Below are 26,263 nucleotides of genomic sequence, written 5' to 3' on the forward strand. Positions count from 1 at the left end.
TACACGTAGTATAATGCACAGCCCACAGTCATCCATGTAGTATAATGCACAGCCCATAGTCCGTACATGTAGTATAATGCGCAGCCCATAGTCTGTACATGTAGTATAATACACAGCCCATAGTCCATACATGTAGTATAATGCACAGCCCATAGTCCGTACATGTAGTGTAATGCACAGCCCATAGTCCGTACATGTAGTATAATGCGCAGCCCATAGTCCGTACATGTAGTATAATGCACAGCCCATAGTCCGTACACGTAGTATAATGCACAGCCCCTGGTCCGTACATGTAATATAATACACAGCCCATAGTCCTTAGATGTAGTATAATGCACAGCCCATAGACCGTACATGTAGTATAATGCACAGCCCCTGGTCCGTACATGTAGTATAATGCAGAGCCCATATTCTGTACATGTAGTGTAATGCACAGCCCATAGTCCGTACACACAGTATAATACACAGCCCATAGTCCGTACATGTAGTATAATGCACAGTCCATAGTCCATACATGTAGTATAATGCACAGCCCATATTCCATACATGTAGTATAATGCACAGCCCATAGTCATACATGTAGTATAATGCACAGCCCCTAGTCCGTACATGTAGTGTAATGCATAGCCCATAGTCCGTACATGTAGTATAATGCACAGCCCATAGTCATACATGTAGTATAATGCACAGCCCACAGTCATCCATGTAGTATAATGCACAGCCCATAGTCTGTACACGTAGTATAATGCACAGCCCATAGTCATACATAGTAGTATAATGCACAGCCCATAGTCATACATGTAGTATAATGCACAGCCCATAGTCATCCATGTAGTATAATGCACAGCCCACAGTCATCCATGTAGTATAATGCACAGCCCATAGTCATACATGTAGTATAATGCACAGCCCATAGTCATCCATGTAGTATAATGCACAGCCCACAGTCATCCATGTAGTATAATGCACAGCCCATAGTCCGTACATGTAGTATAATGCACAGTCCATAGTCATACATGTAGTATAATGCACAGCCCACAGTCATCCATGTAGTATAATGCACAGCCCACAGTCCGTACATGTAGTATAATGCACAGCCCATAGTCCGTACATGTAGTATAATGCACAGCCCACAGTCATACATAGTAGTATAATGCACAGCCCACAGTCATCCATGTAGTATAATGCACAGCCCATAGTCATACATGTAGTATAATGCACAGCCCACAGTCATCCATGTAGTATAATGCACAGCCCATAGTCCGTGCATGTAGTATAATGCACAGTCCATAGTCATACATGTAGTTTAATGCACAGCCCACAGTCATCCATGTAGTATAATGCACAGCCCATAGGCATCTATGTAGTGTATTGCACAGCCCATAGTCATACATGTAGTATAATGCACAGCCCACAGTCATCCATGTAGTATAATGCACAGCCCACAGTCCGTACATGTAGTATAATGCACAGCCCATAGTCCGTACATGTAGTATAATGCACAGCCCATAGTCCGTACATGTAGCATAATGCACAGCCCATAGTCCGTACATGTAGTATAATGCACAGCCCATAGTCCGTACATGTAGTATAATGCACAGCCCATAGTCCATACATGTAGTATAATGCACAGCCCATAGTCCGTACATGTAGTGTATTGAACAGCCCATAGTCCGTACATGTAGTATAATACACAGCCCATAGTCATCCATGTAGTGTAATGCGCAGCCCATAGTCCATACATGTAGTATAATGCACAGCCCATAGTCCGTACATGTAGTATAATGCACAGTCCATACTCTTACATGTAGTATAATACACAGCCCATAGTCCATACATGTAGTATAATGCACAGCCCATAGTCCGTACATGTAGTATAATGCACAGCCCATACTCTTACATGTAGTATAATACACAGCCCATAGTCCATACATGTAGTATAATGCACAGCCCATAGTCCGTACATGTAGTATAATGCACAGCCCATAGTCCGTACATGTAGTATAATGCACAGCCCATAGTCCGTACATGTAGTATAATGCACAGCCCATAGTCCATACATGTAGTATAATGCACAGCCCATAGTCCCTACATGTAGTATAATGCACAGCCCATAGTCCCTACATGTAGTATAATGCACAGCCCATAGTCCATACATGTAGTATAATGCACAGCCCATAGTCCCTACATGTAGTATAATGCACAGCCCATAGTCCGTACATGTAGTATAATACACAGCCCATAGTCCGTACATGTAGTATAATGCACAGCCCATAGTCCGTACATGTAGTATAATGCACAGCCCATAGTCCGTACATGTAGTATAATGCACAGCCCATAGTCATACATAGTAGTATAATGCACAGCCCACAGTCATCCATGTAGTATAATGCACGGCACATAGTCATCCATGTAGTATAATGCACAGCCCATAGTCCATACATGTAGTATAATGCACAGCCTATAGTCATCCATGTAGTATAATGCACAGCCCACAGTCATCCATGTAGTATAATGCACAGCCCACAGTCATCCATGTAGTATAATGCACAGCCCATAGTCTTACATGTAGTATAATGCACAGCCCATAGTCATCCATGTAGTATAATGCACAGCCCACAGTCATCCATGTAGTATAATGCACAGCCCACAGTCATCCATGTAGTATAATGCACAGCCCACAGTCATTCATGTAGTATAATGCACAGCCCACAGTCATTCATGTAGTATAATGCACAGCCCACAGTCATTCATGTAGTATAATGCACAGCCCACAGTCATCCATGTAGTATAATGCACAGCCCATAGTCCGTACATGTAGTATAATGCACAGCCCATAGTCATACATAGTAGTATAATGCACAGCCCACCGTCATCCATGTAGTATAATGCACGGCACATAGTCATCCATGTAGTATAATGCACAGCCCATAGTCCATACATGTAGTATAATGCACAGCCTATAGTCATCCATGTAGTATAATGCACAGCGCACAGTCATCCATGTAGTATAATGCACAGCCCATAGTCCGTACATGTAGTATAATGAACAACCCATAGTCCGTACATGTAGTATAATGCACAGCCCATAGTCTGTACATGAAGTATAATACACAGCCCATAGTCCGTACATGTAGTATAATGCACAGCCCATAGTCCGTACACGTAGTATAATGCACAGCCCCTGGTCCGTACATGTAATATAATACACAGCCCATAGTCCTTACATGTAGTATAATGCACAGCCCATAGTCCGTACACGTAGTATAATGCACAGCCCCTGGTCCGTACATGTAATATAATGCACAGCCCCTGGTCCGTACATGTAATATAATGCACAGCCCATAGTTTGTACATGTAGTATAATGCACAGCCCATATTCTGTACATGTATAATGCACAGCCCATAGTCCGTACATGTAGTGTAATGCACAGCCCATAGTCCGTACATGTAGTATAATGCACAGCCCATAGTCATCCATGTAGTATAATGCACAGCCCATAGTCTGTACACGTAGTATAATGGATAGCCCATAGTCATACATGTAGTATAATGCACAGCCCACAGTCATCCATGTAGTATAATGCACAGCCCATAGTCCGTACATGTAGTATAATGCACAGCCCATAGTCCGTACATGTAGTATAATGCACAGTCCCTAGTCATACATGTAGTATAATGCACAGCCCACAGTCATCCATGTAGTATAATGCACAGCCCATAGTCATCCATGTAGTATAATGCACAGCCCACAGTCCGTACATGTAATATAATGCACAGCCCATAGTCATACATGTAGTATAATGCACCGCCCATAGTCATACATGTAGTATAATGCACAGCCCATAGTCCATACATGTAGTATAATGCACAGCCCATAGTCCGTACATGTAGCATAATGCACAGCCCATAGTCCGTACATGTAGTATAATGCACAGCCCATAGTCCGTACATGTAGTATAATGCACAGCCCATAGTCCATACATGTAGTATAATGCACAGCCCATAGTCCATACATGTAGTATAATGCACAGCCCATAGTCCATACATGTAGTATAATGCACAGCCCATTGTCCGTACATGTAGTGTATTGCACAGCCCATAGTCCGTACATTTAGTATAATGCACAGCCCATAGTCCGTACATGTAGTATAATGCACAGTCCATACTCTTACATGTAGTATAATACACAGCCCATAGTCCATACATGTAGTATAATGCACAGTCCATACTCTTACATGTAGTATAATACACAGCCCATAGTCCATACATGTAGTATAATGCACAGCCCATAGTCCATACATGTAGTATAATGCACAGCCCATAGTCCATACATGTAGTATAATGCACAGCCCATAGTCCGTACATGTAGTATAATGCACAGCCCACAGTCATACATAGTAGTATAATGCATGGCACATAGTCATCCATGTAGTATAATGCACGGCACATAGTCATCCATGTAGTATAATGCACAGCCCATAGTCCATACATGTAGTATAATGCACAGCCTATAGTCATCCATGTAGTATAATGCACAGCCCACAGTCATCCATGTAGTATAATGCACAGCCCACAGTCATCCATGTAGTATAATGCACAGCCCACAGTCATTCATGTAGTATAATGCACAGCCCACAGTCATTCATGTAGTATAATGCACAGCCCACAGTCATTCATGTAGTATAATGCACAGCCCACAGTCATCCATGTAGTATAATGCACAGCCCATAGTCCGTACATGTAGTATAATGCACAGCCCACAGTCATTCATGTAGTATAATGCACAGCCCATAGTCATCCATGTAGTATAATGCACAGCCCATAGTCATCCATGTAGTATAATGCACAGCCCACAGTCATTCATGTAGTATAATGCACAGCCCACAGTCATTCATGTAGTATAATGCACAGCCCATAGTCATACATGTAGTATAATGCACAGCCCACAGTCATCCATGTAGTATAATGCACAGCCCATAGTCCGTACATGTAGTAGTATAATGCACAGCCCATAGTCCACACATGTAGTATAATGCACAGCCCATAGTCCGTACATGTAGTATAATGCACAGCCCATAGTCATACATGTAGTATAATGCACAGCCCACAGTCATTCATGTAGTATAATGCACAGCCCACAGTCATTCATGTAGTATAATGCACAGCCCACAGTCATCCATGTAGTATAATGCACAGCCCATAATCATCCATGTAGTATAATACACAGCCCATAGTCCTCCATGTAGTATAATACACAGCCCATAGTCCGTACATGTAGTAGTATAATGCACAGCCCATAGTCATCCATACAGTATAATGCACAGCCCATAGTCATTCATGTAGTATAATGCACAGCCCATAGTCATACATGTAGTATAATGCACAGCCCACAGTCATCCATGTAGTATAATGCACAGCCCATAGTCATCCATGTAGTATAATGCACAGCTCATAGTCCACACATGTAGTATAATGCACAGCCCATAGTCATCCATACAGTATAATGCACAGACCATAGTCATCCATGTATTATAATGCACAGTCCACAGTCATCCATGTAGTATAATGCACAGCCCATAGTCCGTACATGTAGTATAATGCACAGTCCATAGTCATCCATGTAGTATAATGCACAGCCCACAGTCATCCATGTAGTATAATACACAGCCCATAGTCATCCATGTAGTATAATGCACAGCCCATAGTCATCCATGTAGTATAATGCACAGCCCACAGTCCATACATGTAGTATAATGCACAGCCCATAGTCATCCATGTAGTATAATGCACAGCCCATAGTCATACATGTAGTATAATGCACAGCCCACAGTCATCCATGTATTATAATGCACAGTCCACAGTCATCCATGTAGTATAATGCACAGCCCATAGTCCGTACATGTAGTATAATGCACAGCCCATAGTCATCCATGTAGTATAATGCACAGCCCACAGTCATCCATGTAGTATAATACACAGCCCATAGTCATCCATGTAGTATAATGCACAGCCCATAGTCATCCATGTAGTATAATGCACAGCCCACAGTCCATACATGTAGTATAATGCACAGCCCATAGTCATCCATGTAGTATAATGCACAGCCCATAGTCCATACATGTAGTATAATGCACAGCCCATAGTCATCCATGTAGTATAATACACAGCCCATAGTCCTCCATGTAGTATAATACACAGCCCATAGTCCGTACATGTAGTATAATGCACAGCCCATAGTCATCCATACAGTATAATACACAGCCCATAGTCATCCATGTAGTATAATGCACAGCCCACAGTCCATACATGTAGTATAATGCACAGCCCATAGTCATCCATGTAGTATAATGCACAGCCCATAGTCCATACATGTAGTATAATGCGCAGCCCATAGTCCTCCATGTAGTGTAATACACAGCCCATAGTCCGTACATGTAGTAGTATAATGCACAGCCCATAGTCATCCATGTAGTATAATACACAGCCCATAGTCCGTACATGTAGTAGTATAATGCACAGCCTATAGTCATCCATGTAGTATAATGCACAGCCCATAGTCATCCATGTAGTATAATGCACAGCCCATAGTCATCCATGTAGTATAATACACAGCCCATAGTCTTACATGTAGTATAATGCACAGCCCACAGTCATCCATGTAGTATAATGCACAGCCCATAGTCATCCATGTAGTATAATGCACAGCCCACAGTCATTCATGTAGTATAATGCACAGCCCACAGTCATCCATGTAGTATAATGCACAGCCCACAGTCATTCATGTAGTATAATTCACAGCCCATAGTCCATACATAGTAGTATAATGCACAGCCCACAGTCATCCATGTAGTATAATGCACAGCCCACAGTCATTCATGTAGTATAATGCACAGCCCACAGTCATTCATGTAGTATAATGCACAGCCCATAGTCCGTACATGTAGTATAATGCACAGCCCATAGTCATACATAGTAGTATAATGCACAGCCCACAGTCATCCATGTAGTATAATGCACGGCTCATAGTCATCCATGTAGTATAATGCACAGCCCATAGTCCATACATGTAGCATAATGCACAGCCCATAGTCCCTACATGTAGTATAATGCACAGCCCATAGTCCGTACATGTAGTATAATACACAGCCCATAGTCCATACATGTAGAATAATGCACAGCCCATAGTCCCTACATGTAGTATAATGCACAGCCCATAGTCCATACATGTAGCATAATGCACAGCCCATAGTCCCTACATGTAGTATAATGCACAGCCCATAGTCCGTACATGTAGTATAATGCACTGCCCATAGTCCGTACATGTAGTATAATGCACAGCCCATAGTCCGTACATGTAGTATAATGCACAGCCCCTGGTCCGTACATGTAATATAATGCACAGCCCATAGTCCGTACATGTAGTATAATGCGCAGCTCATAGTCCGTACATGTAGTATAATGCACAGCCCACAGTCATCCATGTAGTATAATGCACAGCCCACAGTCATCCATGTAGTATAATGCACAGCCCATAGTCCGTACATGTAGTATAATGCACAGCCCATAGTCATACATAGTAGTATAATGCACAGCCCACAGTCATCCATGTAGTATAATGCACGGCACATAGTCATCCATGTAGTATAATGCACAGCCCATAGTCCATACATGTAGTATAATGCACAGCCCATAGTCCCTACATGTAGTATAATGCACAGCCCATAGTCCGTACATGTAGTATAATACACAGCCCATAGTCCATACATGTAGTATAATGCACAGCCCATAGTCCGTACATGTAGTATAATGCACAGCCCACAGTCATCCATGTAGTATAATGCACGGCACATAGTCATCCATGTAGTATAATGCACAGCCCACAGTCATCCATGTAGTATAATGCACAGCCCACAGTCATCCATGTAGTATAATGCACAGCCCATAGTCCATACATGTAGTATAATGCACAGCCCATAGTCCGTACATGTAGTATAATGCACAGCCCACAGTCATCCATGTAGTATAATGCACAGCCCATAGTCATACATGTAGTATAATGCACAGCCCACAGTCATGCATGTAGTATAATGCACAGCCCATAGTCATACATGTAGTATAATGCACAGCCCACAGTCATCCATGTAGTATAATACACAGCCCATAGTCATCCATGTAGTATAATGCACAGCCCACAGTCATTCATGTAGTATATTGCACAGCCCATAGTCATCCATGTAGTATAATGCACAGCCCACAGTCATTCATGTAGTATAATGCACAGCCCATAGTCATACATGTAGTATAATGCACAGCCCACAGTCATCCATGTAGTATAATGCACAGCCCATAGTGCGTACATGTAGTATAATGCACAGCCCATAGTCATACATGTAGTATAATGCACAGCCCACAGTCATTCATGTAGTATAATGCACAGCCCACAGTCATCCATGTAGTATAATGCACAGCCCATAGTCATCCATGTAGTATAATACACAGCCCATAGTCCTCCATGTAGTATAATACACAGCCCATAGTCCGTACATGTAGTAGTATAATGCACAGCCCATAGTCATCCATACAGTATAATGCACAGCCCATAGTCATTCATGTAGTATAATGCACAGCCCATAGTCATACATGTAGTATAATGCACAGCCCACAGTCATCCATGTAGTATAATGCACAGCCCATAGTCATACATGTGGTATAATGCACAGCTCACAGTCATTCATGTAGTATAATGCACAGCCCACAGTCATACATGTAGTATAATGCACAGCCCATAGTCATCCATGTAGTATAATGCACAGCTCATAGTCCACACATGTAGTATAATGCACAGCCCATAGTCATCCATACAGTATAATGCACAGCCCATAGTCATTCATGTAGTATAATGCACAGCCCATAGTCATACATGTAGTATAATGCACAGCCCACAGTCATCCATGTAGTATAATGCACAGTCCACAGTCATCCATGTAGTATAATGCACAGCCCATAGTCATCCATGTAGTATAATGCACAGCCCATAGTCATCCATGTAGTATAATGCACAGCCCATAGTCATCCATGTAGTATAATGCACAGCCCACAGTCATCCATGTAGTATAATACACAGCCCATAGTCCTCCATGTAGTATAATACACAGCCCATAGTCCGTACATGTAGTAGTATAATGCACAGCCCATAGTCATCCATACAGTATAATACACAGCCCATAGTCATCCATGTAGTATAATACACAGCCCATAGTCCGTACATGTAGCAGTATAATGCACAGCCCATAGTCATCCATACAGTATAATGCACAGCCCACAGTCATTCATGTAGTATAATGCACAGCCCACAGTCATCCATGTAGTATAATGCACAGCCCACAGTCATCCATGTAGTGTAATGCACAGCCCATAGTCATCCATGTAGTATAATGCACAGCCCACAGTCATCCATGTAGTATAATGCACAGCCCATAGTCCGTACATGTAGTATAATGCACAGCCCATAGTCATACATAGTAGTATAATGCACAGCCCACAGTCATCCATGTAGTATAATGCACGGCACATAGTCATCCATGTAGTATAATGCACAGCCCATAGTCATACATGTAGTATAATGCACAGCCCACAATCATTCATGTAGTATAATGCACAGCCCATAGTCATACATGTAGTATAATGCACAGCCCACAGTCATCCATGTAGTATAATGCACAGCCCATAGTCATACATGTAGTATAATGCACAGCCCACAGTCATTCATGTAGTATAATGCACAGCCCATAGTCATCCATGTAGTATAATGCACAGCCCACAGTCATTCATGTAGTATAATGCACAGCCCACAGTCATTCATGTAGTATAATTCACAGCCCATAGTCATACATGTAGTATAATGCACAGCCCACAGTCATCCATGTAGTATAATGCACAGCCCATAGTCCGTACATGTAGTAGTATAATGCACAGCCCATAGTCCACACATGTAGTATAATGCACAGCCCATAGTCCGTACATGTAGTATAATGCACAGCCCATAGTCATACATGTAGTATAATGCACAGCCCACAGTCATTCATGTAGTATAATGCACAGCCCACAGTCATTCATGTAGTATAATGCACAGCCCACAGTCATCCATGTAGTATAATGCACAGCCCATAGTCATCCATGTAGTATAATACACAGCCCATAGTCCTCCATGTAGTATAATACACAGCCCATAGTCCGTACATGTAGTAGTATAATGCACAGCCCATAGTCATCCATACAGTATAATGCACAGCCCATAGTCATTCATGTAGTATAATGCACAGCCCATAGTCATACATGTAGTATAATGCACAGCCCACAGTCATCCATGTAGTATAATGCACAGCCCATAGTCATCCATGTAGTATAATGCACAGCTCATAGTCCACACATGTAGTATAATGCACAGCCCATAGTCATCCATACAGTATAATGCACAGACCATAGTCATCCATGTATTATAATGCACAGTCCACAGTCATCCATGTAGTATAATGCACAGCCCATAGTCCGTACATGTAGTATAATGCACAGCCCATAGTCATCCATGTAGTATAATGCACAGCCCACAGTCATCCATGTAGTATAATACACAGCCCATAGTCATCCATGTAGTATAATGCACAGCCCATAGTCATCCATGTAGTATAATGCACAGCCCACAGTCCATACATGTAGTATAATGCACAGCCCATAGTCATCCATGTAGTATAATGCACAGCCCATAGTCATACATGTAGTATAATGCACAGCCCACAGTCATCCATGTATTATAATGCACAGTCCACAGTCATCCATGTAGTATAATGCACAGCCCATAGTCCGTACATGTAGTATAATGCACAGCCCATAGTCATCCATGTAGTATAATGCACAGCCCACAGTCATCCATGTAGTATAATACACAGCCCATAGTCATCCATGTAGTATAATGCACAGCCCATAGTCATCCATGTAGTATAATGCACAGCCCACAGTCCATACATGTAGTATAATGCACAGCCCATAGTCATCCATGTAGTATAATGCACAGCCCATAGTCCATACATGTAGTATAATGCACAGCCCATAGTCATCCATGTAGTATAATACACAGCCCATAGTCCTCCATGTAGTATAATACACAGCCCATAGTCCGTACATGTAGTATAATGCACAGCCCATAGTCATCCATACAGTATAATACACAGCCCATAGTCATCCATGTAGTATAATGCACAGCCCACAGTCCATACATGTAGTATAATGCACAGCCCACAGTCCATACATGTAGTATAATGCACAGCCCACAGTCCATACATGTAGTATAATGCACAGCCCACAGTCCATACATGTAGTATAATGCACAGCCCATAGTCATCCATGTAGTATAATGCACAGCCCATAGTCCATACATGTAGTGTAATACACAGCCCATAGTCCGTACATGTAGTAGTATAATGCACAGCCCATAGTCATCCATGTAGTATAATACACAGCCCATAGTCCGTACATGTAGTAGTATAATGCACAGCCTATAGTCATCCATGTAGTATAATGCACAGCCCATAGTCATCCATGTAGTATAATACACAGCCCATAGTCCGTACATGTAGTAGTATAATGCACAGCCTATAGTCATCCATATAGTATAATGCACAGCCCATAGTCCGTACATGTAGTATAATGCGCAGCCCATAGTCATCCATGTAGTATAATGCACAGCCCATAGTCATCCATGTAGTATAATACACAGCCCATAGTCTTACATGTAGTAGTATGGCTAAGGGCACCGTGTACTCGCTGATTTAAAAAAACGAAAACATTACACTCACCTTCTCTCCGCTCCTTCGCCGCGCGGTGTCTTTTCTGGAGCTGCCGCTGACTTCAGCTGGAAGCGACAGGAGAGCATGATGTTACTTCCACGCGCCCCTAATGACGTACATGCCGATGTCAGCTGCTGGCCTCTGATTGGTCGGCAGCGTGTATTGTGGCACTTCAGCTGAATGTCAGTCCGAGAACACACATCCAGCTGCAGCAGGGGCTGGTGGTGGCTGGGCCCGGTCACAGGAGCGACTGCGGACATTAAGCCTCTCAATATAATGCTCTCATAGTACCTCTATTTCCCCACACTGTGTAATGTTCTCACAGTACCGCCATCTTCCCACATACAGTATAATATTCCCACAGTACCGCCATCTTCCCACATACAGTATAATGTTCTCACAGTACCGCCATCTTCCCACACACTGTATAATGTTCTCACAGTACCGCCATCTTCCCACATACAGTATAATGTTCTCACAGTACCGCCATCTTCCCACATACAGTATAGTGATCCCACAGTACCGCCATCTTCCCACATACAGTATAATGTTCTCACAGTACCGCCATCTTCCCCATACAGTATAATGCTCTCATAGTACCTCTATTTCCCCACACTGTATAATGTTCTCACAGTACCGCCATCTTCCCACATACAGTATAATGTTCTCACAGTACCGCCATCTTCCCACATACAGTATAATATTCCCACAGTACCGCCATCTTCCCACATACAGTGTAATGTTCTCACAGTACTGCCATCTTCCCACATACAGTATAATGTTCTCACATTACCGCCATCTTCCCACATACAGTATAATATTCCCACAGTACCGCCATCTTCCCACATACAGTATAATGTTCTCACAGTACCGCCATCTTCCCACACACTGTATAATGTTCTCACAGTACCGCCATCTTCCCACATACAGTATAATGTTCCCACAGTACTGCCATCTTCCCACATACAGTATAATGATCCCACAGTACTGCCATCTTCCCACATACAGTATAATGTTCCCACAGTACCGCCATCTTCCCACATACAGTATAATGCTCTCATAGTACCTCTATTTCCCCACACTGTATAATGTTCTCACAGTACCGCAATCTTCCCACATACAGTATAATGTTCCCACAGTACCACCATCTACCCACATACAGTATAATGTTCTCACAGTACTGCCATCTTCCCACATACAGTATAATGTTCTCACAGTACCGCCATCTTCCCACATACTGTATAATGTTCTCACAGTACCGCCATCTTCCCACATACAGTATAATGTTCTCACAGTACCGCCATCTTCCCACATACAGTATAATGTTCTCACAGTACCGCCATCTTCCCCCATACAGTATAATGTTCCCACAGTACCGCCATCTTCCCACATACAGTATAATGCTCTCATAGTACCTCTATTTCCCCACACTGTATAATGTTCTCACAGTACCGCCATCTTCCCACATACAGTATAATATTCCCACAGTACCGCCATCTTCCCACATACAGTATAATATTCCCACAGTACCGCCATCTTCCCACATACAGTATAATGCTCTCATAGTACCTCTTTTTCCCCACACTGTATAATGTTCTCACAGTACTGCCATCTTCCCACATACAGTATAATGTTCCCACAGTACCACCATCTACCCACATACAGTATAATGTTCTCACAGTACTGCCATCTTCCCACATACAGTATAATGTTCTCACAGTACCGCCATCTTCCCACATACAGTATAATGTTCTCACAGTACCGCCATCTTCCCACATACAGTATAATGTTCTCACAGTACCGCCATCTTCCCCCATACAGTATAATGTTCCCACAGTACCGCCATCTTCCCACATACAGTATAATGCTCTCATAGTATCTCTATTTCCCCACACTGTATAATGTTCTCACAGTACCGCCATCTTCCCACATACAGTATAATATTCCCACAGTACCGCCATCTTCCCACATACAGTATAATATTCCCACAGTACCGCCATCTTCCCACATACAGTATAATGTTCTCACAGTACCGCCATCTTCCCACATACAGTATAATGTTGTCACAGTACCGCCATCTTCCCACATACAGTATAATATTCCCACAGTACCGCCATCTTCCCACATACAGTATAATGTTCTCACAGTACCGCCATCTTCCCACATACAGTATAATATTCCCACAGTACCGCCATCTTCCCACATACAGTATAATGTTCCCACAGTACCGCCATCTTCCCACATACAGTATAATGTTCCCACAGTACCGCCATCTTCCCACATACAGTATAATGCTCTCATAGTACCTCTATTTCCCCACACTGTATAATGTTCTCACAGTACCACCATCTTCCCACATACAGTATAATGTTCTCACAGTACTGCCATCTTCCCACATACAGTATAATGTTCCCACAGTACCGCCATCTTCCCACATACAGTATAATATTCCCACAGTACCGCAATCTTCCCACATACAGTATAATGTTCTCACAGTACCGCCATCTTCCCACATACAGTATAATGTTGTCACAGTACCGCCATCTTCCCACACACAGTATAATGTTCTCACAGTACCCCCATCTTCCCACATACAGTATAATATTCCCACAGTACTGCAATCTTCCCACATACTGTATAATGTTCCCACAGTACCGCCATCTTCCCACATACAGTGTAATGTTCTCACAGTAACGCCATCTTCCCACATACAGTATAATGTTCCCACAGTACCGCCATCTACCCACATACAGTATAATGATCCCACAGTACCGCCATCTACCCACATACAGTATAATGATCCCACAGTACCGCCATCTTCCCACATACAGTATAATGCTCTCATAGTACCTCTATTTCCCCACACTGTATAATGTTCTCACAGTACCACCATCTTCCCACATACAGTATAATGTTCTCACAGTACCGCCATCTTCCCACATACTGTATAATGTTCCCACAGTACCGCCATCTTCCCACATACAGTATAATGTTCTCACAGTACCGCCATCTTCCCACATACAGTATAATGTTCTCACAGTACCGCCATCTACCCACATACAGTATAATGTTCCCACAGTACCGCCATCTTCCCACATACAGTATAATGTTCCCACAGTACCGCAATCTTCCCACATACAGTATAATGTTCTCACAGTTCTGCCATCTTCCCACATACAGTATAATGTTGTCATAGTACCGCCATCTTCCCACATACAGTATAATGTTCTCACAGTACCACCATCTACCCACATACAGTATAATGTTCCCACAGTACCACCATCTACCCACATACTGTATAATGTTCCCACAGTACCGCCATCTTCCCACATACAGTATAATGTTCCCACAGTACCGCAATCTTCCCACATACAGTATAATGTTCTCACAGTTCTGCCATCTTCCCACATACAGTATAATGTTGTCATAGTACCGCCATCTTCCCACATACAGTATAATGTTCTCACAGTACCGCCATCTTCCCACATACAGTATAATGTTCTCACAGTACCGCCATCCCCCTCACATACAGTATAATGTTGTCACAGTGCCGCCATCCCCAATTTTATTTTATGTTTTAACACTTGGTTTTCTTTTTTTAGTGTTTTTCATGTAATATATGGAAGCCTACAGGAAAATGCTAAACAACTGTACATGGAGACATTAGCATCAAATAACTCCTGTCTTGGTGTTCTTACAAACAAGCTCCTATAAATGAGATCTAACGTGATAAAAGATTATAACCTGGGAAAGACGGGAAACATTCATGTAGACAGCCGGTGATGATGTAGTTAGTGACGGACTCTGGCCAAATTTGTTTCTAGAGCCGTATTAGAAGATGAAGATCTCGTCCTCATCATGAAGTTGTTATTTCTCATGTCACGTGTAATGTATATGACAAGAATTAGCATTATGGAAGATGAGTCTATAAGAAATGTATTCAGCTGCAGACTCCGAGGAAGAAACTGCTTGTTGTCTGTGGCCTAAAATATATAGGTTTTATTAGTATGTCAGGGACAAAAGCAGAATGTTGTAAAATAATAAAAATACCATTGCTGCTTGGGTTTCTGGGTGATTCTTACTGAAGCAGTGGCCAACTTAGTCAGCAAATCAACTTATGTTCCAGTCCATAAAAGACTAGAGAATATAACATCTACACATCTTCTGATATATTTCCCTTATTGTCTCCAGTAATTGTATTATTACACAGGATCTTTATGATGTTACATCGGCTCATCTTCTTCTCATTCAGGTCTCTACAATATCGGATCCTCTCAGTGAAGATCTTCTATATTAAGAAAATTTTTCTGAATCACCTATCAAGGATGGATATGGACAGAGACAAGATGGCAGAGAGAATATTGCACCTCACCCTAGAGATCCTCTTCCGGCTTACTGGAGAGGTGAGAGATTCTGATGACGTCACATTACATCATTCTTATCTATGGGAATAACAGATGGACAGAACTGGAGAGGTGAGGACTCTGAAAATGTCTGGAGGGAGATTTATTAATGTGTCTCTCCATAACTAGGATTACACAGTAGTGAAGAAGACCTCTAGTGAGCGCTGTCAGGACCCTGTGTCTGAGGGATGGGGAAGACCCCTGAGCCCAATCACAGGACCTCCATCTCACCCCCTGATACATGAGGACATCAATGACCAGAAGATACTAGAACTCACTTACAAGATGATTGAGCTGCTGACTGGAGAGGTGACACTGCTGGGAATGCTGGGACATTATACAGTAATGCTATGAAGGGATCGAGGGGATGACGGTATCATTGTATGTGTCAGGTTCCTATAAGATGTCAGGATGTCACCGTCTATTTCTCCATGGAGGAGTGGGAGTATTTAGAAGGACACAAAGATCTGTACAAGAACGTCATGATGGAGGTTCCCCAGCCCCTCACATCACCAGGTAATAGACAGGACTAAATACACACAGCCTATAATTATCTTATCTAATTATGTGTAAAAAATGAATTCAGTCCCTGTATGTTTCCTCCAGATCTATCCAGTAAGAGGACAACACCAGAGAGATGTCCCCGTCCTCTTCTTCCACAGGACTGTAAACAAGAAGATCCCAATGTTCCTCAGGATCATCAGGTAGATGGAGAGAAAGTGTCATGAGATCTCCCCTATGATGTGTAGGTGGCTGTGAAGGTCTTGTGCTCAGTCTTGTTTTATCCACCAGTATTATGTGTTTTATATTTGTGTAATGAGAACGGTGGAGATGGCAGGATTAGAGCTGATCATGGATGTGACTTCTCCATCTGTCTGTGACTTTTACAATATTTGTTCCAGGGTGAAGATCTGACCCATATTAATACTACAGGGACATATGTGAGGGGTGATGAGCGGTATAAGGAGGAGATTCCCACATATGACTACCCAGGTGAGTAGTAACCACCAAATGCAGTGAAGTCACAGATTCTTCTCAGTCACTGGCTGTGGCTGCTTTATCGGTGGTATAGTCCAGCCTTGTCATAATCGTGTGATCACCATTTTACCTCTAGACCACAACATTTTCCTCCATCCAAAAATGTTCACATTACTTTGTATAGTTGTGAAAGCCCTTTTCTATGGAACTTACAACCTGGAGGATCCACCTACCCCCAGGGATTAGTAGACACTGACCATTACCTGCCCAGATCTGTAAACTACAAAGCCAAATGGCAGCGTACGCAGAATGTGCTGACAAGTGAGAAAATCACTTGAAGAAAAATTATGATGGACCTGTAAGAGAAAGTGGAGGGTAATGATGCTGTTTGCTTCCTAGATCCCTGATATCTTATTGGATGAATCTACCTCCTCTCCCTTCTGTGCTGCTGAATGTGCTCATATGGTCCCTACAAGACCAGGTCCAGTCTTTCTGGCCAAACTTCACTTTTTTGATCGACAACATTAAATGTGCAGTGAGGGCCAAGTGTGAATTTCTGTACAATAACAACAGAGTTTCCCTTTATCCTGACTTTTCAATTTCTTGTCAAACCAACTAACTTCAAACAGGATTGTGATAAACTATACAGAAAACATTACACCTGTGCCATGATATATCTCTAAGCTGTGCGTGGCTGATGGATGTAATATACATTTATTCACGCCTGCAGGAGATGTGGTGGCTCCAGCCCTGGTTTCATGGATTCACTCCACGTCATAAATTCCATTATGCTTTCAATCCTAAGGAATTCAGATTACTGCACAATCTCTCCTGAAATGGGGGCGCTAATACTTTCTCTACTCTCCTGCTCAGGAGTCATAGTAGCTTCAATGGTCCACAATAAATGCGTGCAATTCCGGTTTAGTGTTGGAGCTCTCCCCTGATACATACATTGTTGTTTGGGATGTAACGTATCTTTTATTCTGTATTTTTTTCCAGGTTCATTTTGTGTGATAGCTTTATTGTGGTGGGATTTGCCTCTGTAACTTCCTGGTAGTCTTTAAAAGAAGGTCTCCATTACGTCTTCCCAATGCCCGAGGGCTAAACTTAAGACTCCTCAGCTCTGCACTATTTATAAAAAGTTCTCCTTCAATGTCTAATATTTCTTCTTGAAACTCATCTGACAGAAAATATTGGCCCTTACGATAGTTTAGATTACGAAGAACCACCGAGCCCTATACTTGTTACTCTTTTTTTTACTGATGGAGACTGTTGAGTTTGATCATTTCAGTAGATGTGTTATTGTTTATAGTCACTGCTTTTGACTACAGTAGTTAGTGCCCAAAATACTCTGATTTAACCTCTTCCCGCAGCCAGTTTTCTGTTCCCAATCAGGCCCCATTTTTTAAATCTGTAACTCTGAGTATATAGATATGAAATATGAATAGCATAACCGCTGTAGAAAATAGAAATAAATGAAAAAATTTTTGAAAATTTTTTTTTAGCGCATGTAAATATGAAGTATGGAAAATGAATAGCATTACTGCTGTAAATAAATGAGAAATCTTAGCGCATAAATTGGCCAATTCATGTGTACCTGACAGCCGCGGTAAGGCGTTTCTCGATGTCAGGACCTACCAATGTGAATACCTCTCTAAGAGACCTCAGTCTGCTTATGTGTGGGAAAGACAGATCCTGATGCATTTAAAACCACCTGCGGCATGGGGGTGGGGGTGGAGTGCTCAGTCAACGCTAAATCTAGTAACAAAGAAAATGACGGCACTTCCACTTCAAGAAATAGGTGTGAACAGGTGCTTACTAAGAGCAGCTACCTCCATATATAATGAACAAATAAAGTAGCACACTGTAACTCTGAGTATATAGATATGAAATATGAATAGCATAACCGCTGTAGAAAATAGAAATAAATGAAAAAATGTATTTGTTCATTATATATGGAGGTAGCTGCTCTTAGTAAGCACCTGTTCACACCTATTTCTTGTAGTGGAAGTGCCGTCATTTTCTTTGTTACCATTTTTTAAATCTGACATGTGTCACTTTATGTGGTGATAACTTTGGAATTCTTCACAAAGCATAATAGGAAACAAATGGACTTTACAAATTATTTTCCAACTTCTCTTGAATGTGACAATGCCCTATATATGGTTGTACACTACTGGGAGGCAGGTTAAGAAGGAAAGGAGCGACATTTAGCTATTTGAAGGCAGATCTTGCTGGAATAGATTGCAGACACAATGTGAAGGGGGCACTGTTCATGGTCACCTGGCTACTCAAAACATGGCTACCACAAACAAACTTGGCGCTATATACTCCATTTTCCAGATCCCAGGGATTGCCTTGCTCATCACCTTTTAAACCCAAGAAGAATAGTCCCGTAGCCAGGTCAGAACCAGGAGGGCAGAGAAAATACAAAATCAGAAGACACAAGAGTAGTCAGTAAACGGGCCGAGGTCACAACAGGAAACAAATACACAAACCAGGAGCTGAGCACAGAGGACTGAAGTAGAGGAGGACAAGGCTGTATCTGGCAGCTTCCGGCAATATGCTTCCAGCTTTAGTAGGGTGTGGTGCTTTCGAATTGGCTGAAGCAGGGAGGAGGTTACTCCATCTGCATCACACACAACCCATACTGCCAGACTGGATGGTACTACAGCTCCCAGGCATCCTAATGGTAGTGGCTGGATAAGTTCTGTGCCACCCAGAGCTTCTGGTTCTAACATCCCTCATCACCAGTGCCACCTGCAGAATGATTAAGGTGGCTCCTGGTGACAGAAGCAGACGTCACAGAAGCAGACGTCGCAGGAGCAGATCCCAGAGGAGATGGGACACACCATTTACAGAAACCTTAATATGACAAAATGGCAGAAAACCAGAGCAGTAGAAATCACCATAAAGTGGCTCCATTTTGGAAATTATAACCCTCAGTGAATTAATATATAGGAGTAGTGACTATTTTGACTCCACAGGCACCTTCTGGAAATTAGCACGCAGTGGATAATGAAGAGTGAAAATTGCAAATATACTATTTTAATACCCAACACATAGTGGCCAGATTGTGCTCCAGGAGACACACAGCGTAAATTAAGTGGGTTCTTCTCACTATAGTAATGCCAAATACATGGATGATAATTGTGGTTTGGGTGCAAGACTCAGAAGCGAGGGGGAGATTTGACTTTGGGAGAGCGGATATTACTGGATTGGGTTATTGATGAGTAGAAGTTTTTATTGGTATTATTTTCGCCTACATAACATTTTTTGATGGCGTCTTATTCCATATTTTGGAGCCTGAATGAGCAAACAGTTGAACACCACGCTCTACTGGTTCATCCTATGAGGTTTTCACGTTTCACTGTTATTCTGTCAATAACTTGTCATTTCTACAGACATTTTAAGTAGAAATGTTCAAAAATATAAATTTCAAGGATATTTTATTCAAAATTGATAATTGTTTTTTTTTCTTGGCAGATGACTGTACCAGGAAATCAGAGGGACAGGAGATTTTTAAATCTGACGATCTTGAGATCCCGCAGGATACAATTGAAGTGAATATCATTACTCCAGATATACCATCATCGCTTCACAGCAAACATCAATCATCTGATCCTATGATACAGGTCCTGTCTTCTGATTCATTACAGACTACTAAGGAAAGTCAAAATAAAAAAATAAGCATTAAAAAACGAACTGCTCCTAAAGCAAAGAAGACTTTTTCACTTTCAGAAAATGGAAATAGGTTTACCCTCGAAAAGTCTATTCTTAAACATCAAAAAATTCACACAGTGGACAATAGATTTTTTTGTTCCAAATGTGGGAGATGTTTTAACCAGAAATCAGATTTTGTGAAGCACCAGAAAACCCACACAGGGGAGAAGCCTTTTTCATGTTCAGAATGTGGGAAATGTTTTAGCCATAAATCAGTTTTGGTTAACCACCAGAGAACCCACACAGGGGAGAAGCCTTTTTCTTGTTCAGAATGTGGGAAATGTTTTAACAATAAATCGGTTTTGGTTAATCACCAGAGAACCCACACAGGGGAGAAGCCTTTTTCATGTTCAGAATGTGGGAAATGTTGTAACCAGAAATCAAATTTGATTAATCACCAGAGAACCCACACAGGGGAGAAGCGTTTTTCATGTTCAGAATGTGAGAAATGTTTTAACCAGAAATCAGAATTTATTAACCACCAGAGAACCCACACAGGGGAGAAGGCTTTTTCATGTTCAGAATGTGGAAAATATTTTAATCGTAAAATGATTCTTGATAGCCACAAGAGAACTCACACAGGGGAGAAGCCTTTTTCATGTTCAGAATGTGGGAAATGTTTTAACCAGAAATCAGCTTTGGTTAATCACCAGAGAACCCACACAGGGGTGAAGCCTTTTTCATGTTCAGAATGTGGAAAATGTTTTAATCTTAAAATGACTCTTGATTGCCACAAGAGAACTCACACAGGGGAGAAACCTTTTTCATGTTCAGAATGTGGGAAATGTTGTAACCAGAAATCAGATTTGATTAAGCACCAGAGAACTCACACAGGGGAGAAGCCTTTTTCATGTTCAGAATGTGGGAAATGTTTTAACCATAAATCAGCTTTGGTTAATCACCAGAGAACCCACACAGGGGAGAAGCCTTTTTCATGTTCAGAATGTGGAAAATGTTTTAATCGTAAAATGATTCTTGATTGCCACAAGAGAACTCACACAGGGGAGAAGCCTTTTTCATGTTCAGAATGTGGGAAATGTTTTAACAATAAATCGGTTTTGATTATTCACCAGAGAACCCACACAGGGGAGAAGCCTTTTTCATGTTCAGAATGTGGGAAATGTTGTAACCAGAAATCAGATTTGATTAAGCACCAGAGAACTCACACAGGGGAGAAGCCTTTTTCATGTTCAGAATGTGGGAAATGTTTTAATCAGAAATCAGCTTTGGTTAATCACCAGAGAACTCACACAGGGGAGAAGCCTTTTTCCTAATCTTTTTCTTTTTAATCCAATACATTTGAGATTTTTTTCATTAGTTTTTTTTTTTTTAAAAACAAGAAACCAGTACATACAATAATAAAATAACATACCATAGGGATCACATATATGCATCTCTCCTATATATCCTTTCAGCTTGCCCATTACCATCTGATAACTTGCAGTTACTATATCTTACAATTAACATTCCACATTCTTGAAATCTCTTATATAACCATAATATTGTAATAAACATTATAATCCTATACACATATAGGTGTGCTATATTACCCATACCACATGTTAAGGAATTCCAGTACACATTACAATGAAACATTAGACCTCGCCAATACCCCCCTTCTCCCATAAGTCAAATTGTCTCTCCAACAATAACCCCCTTGATGGCATTCCAGGTGTATCCAACCATAAGCCCCATATTTTCTCAAATGTATTCATTCAGTTATGTTTTTTATATACCCCTTTTTCTAATCTGATATTATTTATCCTATTTTTGAGTTCACTAATTTCTGGAGGTGAGGGGTTAATCCATTTGGATGCAATATGTTTCCTAGTTTGAAATAAAATATGCAGCATCTGAAACAACAGATACTGGAAGCCTGTGCTAGCATTTCTTCTGCGGTGTTGCTATCAGTGTGTCAAGAGTGGGAGAAGAGGGTTGCATTGACAATCCAACACAATGGGCAGCACTTTGAACACATTTTATAAGTGGTCATAAACTTGTAAAAAATTCATGAAAGAATAAAGTTACTTTAAAACCAAGCACACCATTGTTTTTCTTATGAAATTCTCAATAAGTTTGATGTGTCACATGACCCTCTTCCCATTGAAAAAAATAAAGTTGGATCCAAAATGGCAGAATTCAAAATGGCCGCCATGGTCACCACCCATCTGAAAAAGTTTTCCCCCTCCCATATACTAATGTGCCACAAACAGGAGGTTGATATCACCAAACATTCCCATTTAATTTAGGTGTATCCATATAAAAGGCCCACCCTGTATATATATCAGTAAATCGTCAGCATAGAGTGAATCTCGTTCATCTAAGATACCATATTTAAAGCCTACAATATCCGGACTAGCACTCAACATACAGGCCACAAGTTCAATGGCCATCGCGGAAAGGAGGGGAGACAGGGGGCATCCCTGCCGTGTGCCCCTCCCCAATGTGATTGTAGCAGATAAGAGACCGTTAGTCCAGAGTACAAAACCTGTATGTATGATAGGAATTTGGGACCCACCCCAAACCTTTTCAGAACCTCCCACAGGTATATCCATTCTACGCCATTGAATAATTTCACCGCATCGAGAGAAAGAATAGCTTTATGTCCTATTATTACATCTGATTTCTGAATATTCAAAAAAAGCCTTCGTAAATTCATTGCTGTGGTCCAGTTTGGCATAAAGCCTGATTGATCCTGATGAATAATCTCTGTAATAATGTGAAATAATCTATTTGCCAGGGCCTTTGCAATAATTTTAGTGTCTACCGATAGAAAAAAAAATGGGACGATATGACAGCTTAGATTTTGGTGTGTGACCCGATTCTAATGCTTCATTAAAAGTATCTAATAGTTTAGGGATTAGGAGATCCTTGTATTTTTTAAAAAACTCACATGACAGTCCATCAGAGCCGGTGCCTTTTCAAAGGCAAGGGACTGTAATGCATCCTCAAGTTCAGACATTGTCAGTGGGTTTCCTAGGAGCTACTTTCCTCTTTAAACTTAGGTAATTTTATATTTTCAAGAAACAATCCAAGTTCGTCCTCTTTTCCTCTATATCTTGATTCATAAATACTAGAATAGTAAGTATGAAAGGCATTTAGCACATTGTTTCCTGTTGTGGTGTCTCCATTTTCCGTGACATAAGATTGACCCTCCTGTGATTTATCTACGGTAGAAAGAAGATGACCCACACTTTCCCCCTGCTCAAAATATTTTTGCTTTATAAAGAACTGCTTGTTTTCTGCCTTAGAGATAAGATGATCATGAAATAATCTCTGAGCTGCCTCTTACTCCCGGCCATTACCATCTGACGGGTTTAGGATGCCTCAGCCTGTTGTACCCCATTTTGGAGATCTTGTGTGAATTCTTTAATTTTAGCTTTGTATCTAATAATATCTCTTATAAGTGTTCCTCTAACATCAGCCTTCATGGCCTCCCATAGTTTTATTATTATTATTTTTTTTTTAACATTTTATTGGTTTTATTGTAAAGATAATACAAAACAAATCCAAACATAAACACAAGAAAAAATCAATCCAGATGGGTCTTGCTGTTGATTCTTGAGCTTTCAGCCATACGTTGTGACATAGACCAATCCTTCCTTTCTAATTTGTTCTTATTCTCATCCTCCTTCCTTTCCCTGATCTACATGCTATTGATTATTAATCTTTGCCTAACTATTTCACACCTTTATGCAAGTTGGTTTCTCATTATGTGTTCTAATATCTATTACTTTTCCCAATAGATTCTTATGTATCAAACAATATTTGCAGAATAAGAATACAAAAATACTTAGGTATACTAATAGATCATAGACTGAACATGAGTCAACAGTGTGATGCAGCAGCAAAAAAGGCAAATACAATTCTGGGATGTATTAACAGAAGCATACAGTCTAGATCACGTGAAGTCATTATCGGACTTTACTCCTCTTTGGTCAGACCTCATCTGGAATACTGTGTCCAGTTTTGGGTACCACATTTTAAATAAGACATTGACAAACTGGAGCAAGTTCAGAGAAGAGCGACCAGAATGGTGACCGGTCTGCAAACCATGTCCTATGAGGAACGGTTACAGGATTTGGGAATGTTTAGCTTGCAAAAAAGAAGACTGAGAGGAGACTTAATAACTGTCTACAAATACCTCAAGGGCTGTCACATTGTAGAAGGATCATCTTTATTCTCATTTGCACAAGGAAAGACTAGAAGCAATGGGAGGAAACTGAATGGGAGGAGACACAGATTAGATATTAGAAAAAACTTTTTGACAGTTAGGGTGATCAATGAGTGGAACAGGCTGCCACGAGAGGTGGTGAGTTCTCCTTCAATGGACGTCTTCAAACAGAGGCTGGACATACATCTGTCTGAGATGATTTAGTTAATCCTGCTATGAGCAGGGGGTTGGACCAGATGACCTAGGAGGTCCCCTCAAACTCTACCATTCTATGATTCTATGAATCATTTGTTGGGTCTTGTAGGAGTTTTCTTAGGGACCCTCTCAATGTCTCAGTGTGATATCAAACAGAGTTAACAAATGACGTTACAATATGTGATTTCTTCTTGATTACAGTGTTTTCCAATAAAAGTTTTCCATTTAACAAAGTATTTGCTCATGAGTTTATTTTTTTCTGCTTCTATTCTTTCTAAATATAATAGATTTTTTAATTGTAAGGTGAAATCCTGTAAAGTCGGGATTGAAGGTTCTAACCAGCAGCCTAGTAACATACGCTTTGCCAATAGAACCAAAACATAGAATAATGGGGGGAATCTTAAATGAGGAACTTCCTTCTTTCGTTTTCTCTCTAGGCCAGTAGTGAAACACTATCATCGTAAGAGGGAGTTGTGTTTTAAAGTTCCACATTTCTTTAATGCAATCTAGAATAGCCCCCAGAAGATGCGTAGTTTTGGACACAGCCAAAAGTCCATGTAACAAGTCCGTAGAAGGGGTTTTACATTTAGTACAATAAGTAATTCTATTAGGTTTAATGTGTGTTTTGGGGAGATCAAAGGCATATCTTGCTTTATGAATAATCTTAAATTGGGTTCCCCTCCACATCTCATTAGTTATTGCTTTACTGTTTTTCCCCAACCTTCTCTTATCTTAACTCCAATGTCTTGATCATGAAATTGTTTCTCCCAGTGTTTGAAAAAAAATTCAGTATTTACTCCCAACATCACATCCCTCATTGCATTGTATAAGAAAGAGATAGATGATGACGTCCTTGTGGCCCTCACTAAGCAATCAAAGTCATTAGTAGTAATTTCTAGGGAGGTGTCTTTCAGGTGACTCAGGATAGAGTGTCTAGTTTGTTC

General features: G+C 41.1%; 1 protein-coding gene across 1 annotated transcript in view; it reads left to right on the forward strand.

Annotated features, from left to right (window-relative positions):
- LOC141270509 (uncharacterized) overlaps window positions 1–22,983 on the forward strand; it is a 35,560-nt gene extending 12,577 nt beyond the window's left edge. Inside the window, exons 2-7 of the mRNA XM_073680521.1 lie at window positions 16,099–16,249; window positions 16,379–16,558; window positions 16,642–16,765; window positions 16,856–16,953; window positions 17,152–17,242; window positions 20,714–22,983. Of these exons, the coding sequence (XP_073536622.1) occupies window positions 16,099–16,249; window positions 16,379–16,558; window positions 16,642–16,765; window positions 16,856–16,953; window positions 17,152–17,242; window positions 20,714–22,224 (2,155 nt within the window). The 3' untranslated portion in view covers window positions 22,225–22,983. The remainder of the gene's footprint in view (window positions 1–16,098; window positions 16,250–16,378; window positions 16,559–16,641; window positions 16,766–16,855; window positions 16,954–17,151; window positions 17,243–20,713) is intronic.
- The last annotated feature ends 3,280 nt before the right edge of the window (window positions 22,984–26,263 follow it).

The sequence above is a fragment of the Phyllobates terribilis genome, unplaced genomic scaffold (genome assembly GCF_046119375.1).
Source record: "Phyllobates terribilis strain yellow unplaced genomic scaffold, ASM4611937v1 Scaffold_5__5_contigs__length_657084704, whole genome shotgun sequence".
Lineage (NCBI taxonomy): Eukaryota > Metazoa > Chordata > Amphibia > Anura > Dendrobatidae > Phyllobates > Phyllobates terribilis.